General features: G+C 53.9%; 4 protein-coding genes across 4 annotated transcripts in view; all 4 read right to left on the bottom strand.

The window, feature by feature from the left end:
* Positions 1-41: 41 nt before the first annotated feature.
* Positions 42-1466, bottom strand: PpBr36_00901 (uncharacterized protein; the record flags this gene model as incomplete). Its single annotated transcript, XM_029888090.1, has 1 exon — positions 42-1466. One exon carries the CDS (start codon positions 1464-1466, stop codon positions 42-44), a length of 1425 nt encoding a protein of 474 aa, XP_029752065.1.
* Positions 1467-2571: 1105 nt separating this feature from the next.
* PpBr36_00900 (uncharacterized protein) lies at positions 2572-4419 on the bottom strand (the record flags this gene model as incomplete). The annotated part of the gene is made up of 3 exons (XM_029888089.1): positions 2572-3328; positions 3428-3627; positions 3745-4419. The coding sequence occupies 3 exons, from the start codon at positions 4417-4419 to the stop codon at positions 2572-2574; spliced, it is 1632 nt and encodes a 543-aa protein (XP_029752066.1).
* A 1783-nt stretch (positions 4420-6202) lies between these two features.
* Positions 6203-6957, bottom strand: PpBr36_00899 (uncharacterized protein; the record flags this gene model as incomplete). Its single annotated transcript, XM_029888088.1, has 2 exons — positions 6203-6413; positions 6632-6957. The coding sequence occupies 2 exons, from the start codon at positions 6955-6957 to the stop codon at positions 6203-6205; spliced, it is 537 nt and encodes a 178-aa protein (XP_029750851.1).
* A 388-nt stretch (positions 6958-7345) lies between these two features.
* The window catches only part of PpBr36_00898 (uncharacterized protein), a gene marked incomplete at both ends in the record, with an annotated part of 3307 nt that continues 2013 nt past the window's right edge, over positions 7346-8639 (bottom strand). Inside the window, 4 exons of the mRNA XM_029888087.1 lie at positions 7346-7444; positions 7984-8048; positions 8135-8228; positions 8303-8582. Coding sequence (XP_029750852.1) covers positions 7346-7444; positions 7984-8048; positions 8135-8228; positions 8303-8582 — 538 coding nt within the window. The remainder of the gene's footprint in view (positions 7445-7983; positions 8049-8134; positions 8229-8302; positions 8583-8639) is intronic.

The raw sequence follows: 8639 nt of genomic DNA, 5'->3' as shown, positions 1-8639 counted from the left end.
AGTATCGAGATATACAAGGCGATATCTCTTGGCTGTAGCTTTCAGGAACACTCGGCAAACCACGCAGTGCGGACGTTGAGCTTGGGCTTCTCCCACGCTCGCTCCAGCCGCATGCACTTGGGGAACCAATCCGGCATGTCTCCCCCCTCGCCGCCCAGCATGGTCTGCACCAGCGCCTCCGCGCAGCGGAACGCCATTGCCATGCCGTGCCCGTTCATCCCGATCGTCATCCACAGGCCCGGCTCGCCCGGAGCCGCCCCGACAAGCGGCAGCGTGTCGGGGGTATAGCAAGTGATTCCCGTCCAGTCGCGCACGACGCCGTCGGACCCGTCGCCGTCGCGTCCCCACTTCTCGGCACCGTAGAATATGGCCGGCGCCCGGTGCAGATACGCCGCCACGCGCTCGTTGACGCTCGAGTCGTCCGTGATGCCCACCTCGCTCGTCTCGGAGACGCTGCGTCCACCGCCCCAGAGGACGTCCCCCTCGCCGCGCGAGCCCCGCGGCGCCGTCATGAAGTAGTCGCCAGTCGGCGCGTCGCACGGCCCGCCGCTGCGACCAAACAGCAAGTTCGGATCCATCGATTTGCCTGGTCGGAGGGCCGCCACCTGGCTGCGCGCGGGAATGAGGAACTTGGTGCCCGCGAGACCCGCGTGCAGGCTGTTGCTGTAGGCGTTGGTGGCGAGCACGACGTTGCGGGCCCTGACCGTTCCCCGGTCTGTGTCCACCGTCCAAGCCCCGGCGGCGTCTTCCTGCTTGACGGCCAGCGCGGGCGTGTTCGTCTGTAAGTTCAGCCCCTTCTCCATGGCCAGCTCCAGCATCCGACAAACCAACAGGTACGGATTCTGCGCGTGTGCGGGATACACAATCGCGCCGTGGGCGTCTGGCATTCCGACATGCCTCCTGGCCTCGTCGCCATGCAGGACAGTCTTCTTCACGCGCGAGCCGCCATCGCCGTCTGTCCGCCGCCGCCGCCGCCTCACCTCCTCCCGGAACTCCAGCTTCGCCAGGGCGTCCTCCCAGCCCGCCGCCGTGACGAAGATGTCTGCCGTCTCGACGTCCTGAAAGTCGTTGTCCACCTTGTGCTCCCTCACAAAGTCGGCAATGTCCTGGACGGTACCCTCCTCCAGCGCCTCGAACTTGAGCGCCTCGTCGACGCCGAACGCGGTCGCGTACAGCCGAAAGTTCGACCACCATCCCGGCCGGCAGTGGCCGCCGTTCCGTCCCGATGCTCCCGAGGCGGCCGTCCGCGCCTCAAGCATGACGACTTTGAGTGATGGGTCGCGGCTGAGCAGCTTGAAGGCCGTTGCGGCGCCCGAGATCCCCGAGCCGACGATGACGTAGTCCCATGTCTGGTCCGGGAGGGTCTCCGTGGTGCGGTGATTGGCGATCTTGTGTGGAGGGTCCTGCCAGTAGCTAACTGTGGGGTTGGAGTGAGGGAAGCCCGGCGGGTTGTTGCCGCCGCCCATCTTGATCTTGATGCTAGGATTCTGTTTTGGACCGCAAGAGTGGGTATCTATTGTAGTGTTTTGGTTCCAATGTTGAGGGGGTATTCGAGATTATCAAGTGATAATGGAGCTTTTTGGGTTTTAGTAATTGGTTTTGAATAGATATGATGTCCCTGAGTTCTAGTCAAGAGGTGAAATTGAGTTGGCAAAGCTCACGAGACTATGTAGATCTGATAACGGGTTGAGCTTGCGGTGAAACTTGCTCGTTCGTTGCGGGCCATCAAGGTCTCAGCTGAGGTGGGGCAAAAGTCAGGACCAAGTGGATCGCGGGTGCTACAATTGGACTGAACGCTGCAGGCGCGTTGTCGTGTTGGGGATCAACGAAAGTCATGTCTGGGAGCTCACCTACCTCGCTTGCCTCTGTAAAAGACTATCGATTACCTCGGAAAATACAGGCAAGTCTGGAATATGAAGCCGTGATCCAGGAGCTCAAAAATGAATGCAATATCGCCCAGCTATATACAAAAATAACCAAATTCCACTCCTCCAAAAGCAAATGCTTGGTAGGAGTATACGGCACAAGGGACCGCCGTATAGCGCGAGTACGAGGTTGCAATTAACTCAGCTTTGACTCAAGACTTTAGACTCAAAGGCATCCACCTCGGGCAATATTTAAGTTCGGAGCACTCGCCGATCGGACTTGACGTAGAAATACAGACATGAGACGGTCAAAGTCCAATGCTGGGATGCCAAGCTCAGAGAAAATCACACCTGCCGATTTTCAAGCAGTACCGAACTTTTTCCGAGTTTGAATGTTGGATTGAAAACTAAACAACTGGGTATCATTCCTTTTAGCAAAACATAAAAGACAGTGCTGCTCCCCACCGGCACGATCCAACACCTCGACTCCTCCTTATCAATGCCTCTTATCATATTCAAAATTTCCAGATTCCAACTCGCTCACTCCCTCGAACCGTTTGGACTGCCAGCTTGTATTACCAAGACCAAGCATATCAAACAAGGAGGTGGTAGGGGGGCTTGACGGCTCTATCAGAAAGCCGTGAATGTTTGTCGCCCCCACTCACCCTTCACCTCCCCCTCCCCCAGAAACACTCCGCCACACGCTCTAGTTGTACGTCTCCTGGACCGGAGGGCCGGCGTAGTTCTCCCTTCCCCACATAATGTACCACACACCAGAAACTAGGGTGGCGGCAACAAAGACCACGGGTGCGTAGTTGACCGTCTCGGGCGTTACGGGCAGGTAGCTCGGCATGCAGAAGAGCGGCATGGCGAGCGCAGACCAGGCGAGGGCGACAATGTTGCAAAAGACTCCCATGCGACCAAGCTGGAACTTGGCGCCGGCGGTAGCCTTGCGACCTTTGAACAGGTTGATGGCGATGGGCGTAGCGTACGAGGCTGTGAGGCAGATGACACCGACACCAGAGAAGGCGTTGAATGCAGCGGACGAGCCAAAGTAGATGAGGCCAAGGATGATCTGCACGACCATGGAGAGCATCATGGCATTCAAAGGTACGTCGAGCTTCTCGTTGATGACGCGCCACCACTTTGCACCAGGGATGGCACCGTCACGCGCAAAAGCCCAGGTGCAGCGGGAGGCGGCGGTCGTGCAGCCGATGCCGCAAATGATGGCCAGGACAAGCAGGGGCATGAGCAGCGCAATAGCAGCACCGGGTTCGCCGACGGCGGCGAGGATGATCTCGGGAACGGGCTGGCCAGAGGCGAGGCCAATCAGGTACTGGATATCGGGAAGTACAAACACCAAGGGGATCATGAACAAGAGACCGGCAAAGGTGTTGAGCACAACGGTAGCAACCATGGCCTTGGGGACCTGGGTCGAGGGCATGCGGACCTCCTCACACATGCTTTTATTGGTGGTAGCAAGGTCAGCAAGACTGCGCGAGTGTGCGTATCTGTCTGTGTGTTTTTCTGTTACAACAATTCAAAGGGGTATGCAATCTTACGAGATAATCATTCCTGTCGATGAGGTGGCATATCCGGCATGCAACAGACCAACGCAAAAAGACCAGCCGGCGGGCCAGCCAGAGTTTGTCTCAAAGTGACCAAAGACGAACGCAGCATCACGGCGACCGCCCTTGGCAAGTGCAAGAACTGTAACCATAATGGCAATGACGCCAGCAAAGGTCCAGAAAATGGCGGCAGTCTGTAGAAATTGGGAACCATGAGTCAGTATAATGAGGTTCCCACGATGTGTGCAACTAACTCAGCTGGATCCGGGGAACCAAGGGGGCAAAACGTAAAAATTGAGGGGATGACCCACATCCAGGACCGGCAGCCACTTGTTGCCAAGAGAAGAGACAGCGTTGCAGAACAGAGTGAGGCCGAGGAAGATCAGGAAGACTTGGTACGGCTGCGCCTCAAAGATACCCGTAGGGACCCCCTCGACATCATACTTGAAAACGTTGATACAGGCGACGAAGAAGAGCGTGGTACCAAAGTTGACGGCCAGGGTGATGGTGATGTTTCCGACGACGTAGAGCCAGCCACAGATCCACGATGCGGCGCGGCGCCAGCTGGGATCCGCGAGCATGAAGGCCTGGTAGTAGACACCTCCGGCGGTGGGATAGACGCTGGTGATTTCTCCAAGGGACGCGGCAACGCAGATGATGATCAGCGACACGAGGACCCATCCCCAGATGATGTTGACGGGACCGCCGCCGATCAAGGGGTAGAACATGGTGGTCGCCAGGCCGTAGGGGATCGAGGCGAGGACAAAAGACATGAATGCCACCTGCCATGTCGAGCGATTTCGCTGCAGCTCCGGCTTGTAGCCCAAGGACTCGAGCACCTGGTTGGCCGAGTCGTTGCTGTCCATGCCGCTGTGCGACCGATGCAAGCCGGCGAGGTCTTTGTTGCTGTCGTTCCTAGCTTGGCTTCCGGTAGCAAAAGCATTGTCCGCCAAGCTGTCGTCCGATGTCACCTGCTTTTGCGACATTTTGGCTGTTGTTGCACTGTTGCCTTGAGGGACAAGGTCAAGCAAATACAAATCGTCGCAGCAGGGGGGAAACAAATATCCCTGGAGAGATGTTTAGGATGAGGGGAGGAAGGAGGGGAGGAAGGATTGGACGAGTGAACTTTACTCCATGCGAAGTCGTTTGCGAGGGGTTATGGTCGCAATCGACAAGGCGCTGCTGACGGTTGGTGCAAAAAAAAAAAAAGACAAAGAAAAAGCAAAAACCAGGAGAAAAAGGTGCAGAGAAAAGACAGGCGATAAACCGGCAGAGAAAAGTGCAGCAACTATGTATGAAAACTAATCGGGGACCCTACAGGACAACTGGGATACCATGAGATCGCGTGGGAAAATCCCTGTCCTTCTCGCATCTGATTCTGGGTACGTCACATCAGCCCGCTTCGGAGTGGGTATCACCCAATCTAGTCCACAGCGTTGGACATGGGCACTGTTGGAGGGCCAAGACAATTGATGCGGGTTGTGTCGCTCGGAAACTTTGGGGTGTGAGAGGGTCCACTGGTAGGGAGTTGCAGAAAAGAAAGGGTCAGGACGAAGGATAACCGGTTGCTGTGGAATAGGTTGAATTGGCTGACTTGAGATGATGGACGAGTTGCACAAATTCTTACATCCAAGTAAGATAGTCTGCGTATCGGTGAGAGGTTGAAAATCACGGGATGGTTGCATCATCAGCCGAGATAAAATTCAGGTGAGATAAGATAGGTAGGTAGGTAAGTAGCTTAGCTAGGTACGGAATGGAAAAGGGTCGGTAGCTTGTCGCATCCTCACGTGCTCAAGGCACGCGACTCGGCCTGAACGAGCTCATAGGTTTGGCAAGACGTTTAATTAATGAACCGTCGGCAACCGAAGTGAGAAAAAAGGTCGAGAAGAATTTTACAGTACCTTCCCATGTACGGACTACGCCGGATTGTTTCTTTTGCTGCTATTGGATAACCGCCAAATGAAAGGATACATCGGTCATCCAGATTGGGCAAGAAACCAACGGCACTCCATTGGCAAGGGAAGGGGTGTTGACGCATAGCCGCAAATCATCACAGTATCCTTTTGTCCCTCTCTCTCTCTTTTCTCAACCAAACAGATTATCCTCGGCTCCCTTGAATAACCCGTTCCCTTACGTAGCTTGGCAGGAAATAAACCTTTCGGCCTCTTTTCCGTCCTCACAAACGTCCAAGTTATTTTCAATTTACTGGTGTCTGATTGGACCTTTTTTGTACCTGGTGATCCCACAGCTGTGGCTCAGTACCCACCCCGAGATATGGCCCCGTAATGACATAGCTCAGGGCTGTCAGTGGGGCGATTACGTGCGCTTCCCCCCCTACGTTCCCCAATCTCAAACTGATATACTTATCGCAGTATTATCAAGCGAGGGGGGGCCGCCGTGCACAAATCAATCAAAACTCAGTGCCTTGATTTCCTCGCTGCGCGCGACTCATGTAACTGACTGGAAAAGGGTTGGCGGGGTTTGGACCAACGCGTCCCTTTCAGGGATTTGCTTGGCTGCTCGACGGGCATTTTTACAGTTGTTGTTTATTTGTCTCCTTTTTCTGTTTTGTTTTGGGTCCTACATTGACGTCAAAGCCATATGGGGCCCCGACTCGTCAAGAAATCGGGCACCACAACCGTAGGAAGGCCGGGTGTGGACAAGAAGAGAGAAAAAAAAATCTTTGTCGACCCATTCAAATGCGCTACTTTGCTGCGGAATATGTCATGCAGAGAACAAACAAGCAGACTTGTTCCGAGTAGTGCGCCGCTACAGCGCCACCCGCCGGAACTCGGCCGAATGTGATGTGGTCTGCGTACGTTTCAACACGTCTCGAACCGGCCGAATTACCCGCTGCGCCTTTGGTTCTCCATCCGAACCGTCCGCGGCGATCTCTATTTTAGCCTCATGCATACCGGCCGCCGGTACATCCGGAACGGTCCTCGCCACGCTGCCACCTCGACCATGATGCCAGGTGAGGCTTGCGCAGCCTTGATTAAGACCGGTAAATATGAATTATATCGAGGACGGAACGAATCTTATCCAGGCCTAAGTTCATGTCAGCAGCTAAAAAAAAAGCATGCATAAATAGGGTGGGTCAAAGCCAAAATGAAGTTGATTCAAAGCCAGCCGGTATCGACGTGTGAAAGTCCATTCCCTCCTCAAATATGGCTTGGAAGCTTTTAATAAATGCTAGACTTGCTCGATCCTCCGCTGCAATCATGCGAGGTGGTTGAATACTTTGCTGGGTTTTTCCAGATATCGACCAGCGTGCCGAAACTGAACGATCGAGCTTTGAGGCCCATGCATCGATTCCTTCCAGGCTGGAGGGTATTCGGCTGCGCTTGGGGGAATTGGTCATACGGATCGTTCACCGGGTCCACTGGAACACGTTGGCTTGGAACGGGCGGGTAGCCAGTATCGCCAGGAAGGCCATAGCCAGACGCAGAGGATGTTGGAAGTATAGGAACAGCTGCGGCCAGGGGAATCGCCAGGAGGCAGCCCGTAAGTACGCACGCCTTCATTGTGTTCTTTTTTTATTTTTCCTTTCTCCGATTGTTGCTGTCTACGGAGTTGCTTTATTCTGTCTGACTGGGTATTTTGGGAGCTGGTTGTGGGGTTGAATGCACATGTATTTCCTGCGTATGCTCAGGGGCTACGACTGAGTGGCCCAACAAACTGGGTGCTTATCAGTTATCTGTCGCGGTCGCAAATCAGGACAGATTTGTTTTTCGAACAGGGCCTCTTTTTTGCGTTTGAAATTTGCTCTTACATTTATGGGCCGTGGAAAAAATAAAATAAAATAAAATAAAAACTTATCCAAATCTACAGTAATAAAGTTGGGTACAAGAGCGAGCCCCAGGTTTATTTTATATGAGGGTGGAACTCCCGTTGTCGCCGCGCCTTGGCGGCTTACTGTATTAGGACGACCAGTCGTGTGGGATCCCTGGCAGGAACTAAATTACATGGCAGCAGGGAGGCAACCCAACAATCTAACGGGCGCTGCTTGTGCTTAGTGTTGAACAGTCTTGGTTTTCACAGGGTTTGCATACAGTACAGTACACTGGATTGAACCCTTCAATAAGCTCCCAACCCAACTCATCCTTCCCTAATCAACCGAACGGTTTCCAATTCGCGCACAGCTTTAGGTCTATTGCGCGCAGCAAAGACGCGATGTAGAGGGTATTTACCAAGTTGCTTTATTAGACTGTGCAACTGAGCTGCACATTTTCATGCTATCCTTGATGGTCGTTCCGCTCCTTATCTGCAGTAAAATCCCGACCGGGACTTGCATCCCTGTCCTAGGCAGTCAATGTATGAACAGACCTTTCTTCAGAGACTGGCATGGCGCAGCAGAACTCATTACTCTTTCAATCCCAAGTCTATGTCTAGTACATCTGCAACGTATTTCTTTTCTTTTTTTTACTGTAACAGCAAAAAGCCAAGATCATCGTCAGCATCGGGGATAACCACTCTCGACGGCAAATACGCTTAAACTTGAGCCAGGATCCTAGGCTAGGCCAGGATGATTTGTTTTTGTTTGCACTTACCACATCTATCCACCGAGCCATCCACTTGTCGACGGCAGCCTTTGCCTCGTCGACGAGTCCAAGCTCTATATCATGAAGGATAGCATTAGCATCAGGAACGACTGATGAAGAGAATGATTGCCGAGGGAGACAACAAAAGGACTGGACAAACCGAGCATGAGCTGCACCGATCCACGAATACCAGACTCGAGCGCCGAAGCAACCCAGGCATGAGTATACGAAGTGTGCTCTCCGACAAAGATCATCTAGACATCCACCCCAAATGGTTTTTTTTTAGCTTTGGTTTCTCGCACACTCGCAACACAAACCATAAACTCACGTTGCTATGAGTCTTGAAGTACTCGGGGATGTACAGCTCCATCTGTCCCGCCATCGGCTCCGTCCAGGCGCCGATGCGGAACTCGTTGTGGTGCGAGCAGACCCTGCGGAAGTTGCCCGTGTACTGCTCGCGCGCCACGTCACCGTGTACCTCGACCATGGCGTCGACCGCGTTCTGCACGTGCTCCACCTCTGGGAGCGAGCCCTGGTGGAGCGAAGTCCTGTCGAAGTTGTACGACGCCAGGATCGAGGCCGGACCGGTGCCGTTGAGGTTGTAGGACCTGGGTGGGGTGTGTTTGAAGTCAGCCAAGCAGTCGCGTAATATTTCTTGCAGGCTT

The sequence above is a fragment of the Pyricularia pennisetigena genome, chromosome 2 (assembly GCF_004337985.1).
Source record: "Pyricularia pennisetigena strain Br36 chromosome 2, whole genome shotgun sequence".
NCBI classification, from domain to species: Eukaryota; Fungi; Ascomycota; class Sordariomycetes; order Magnaporthales; family Pyriculariaceae; genus Pyricularia; species Pyricularia pennisetigena.
The sequence above is the reverse complement of the archived record's forward strand: the minus strand, read 5'-3'. Positions and strand labels throughout refer to the sequence as shown.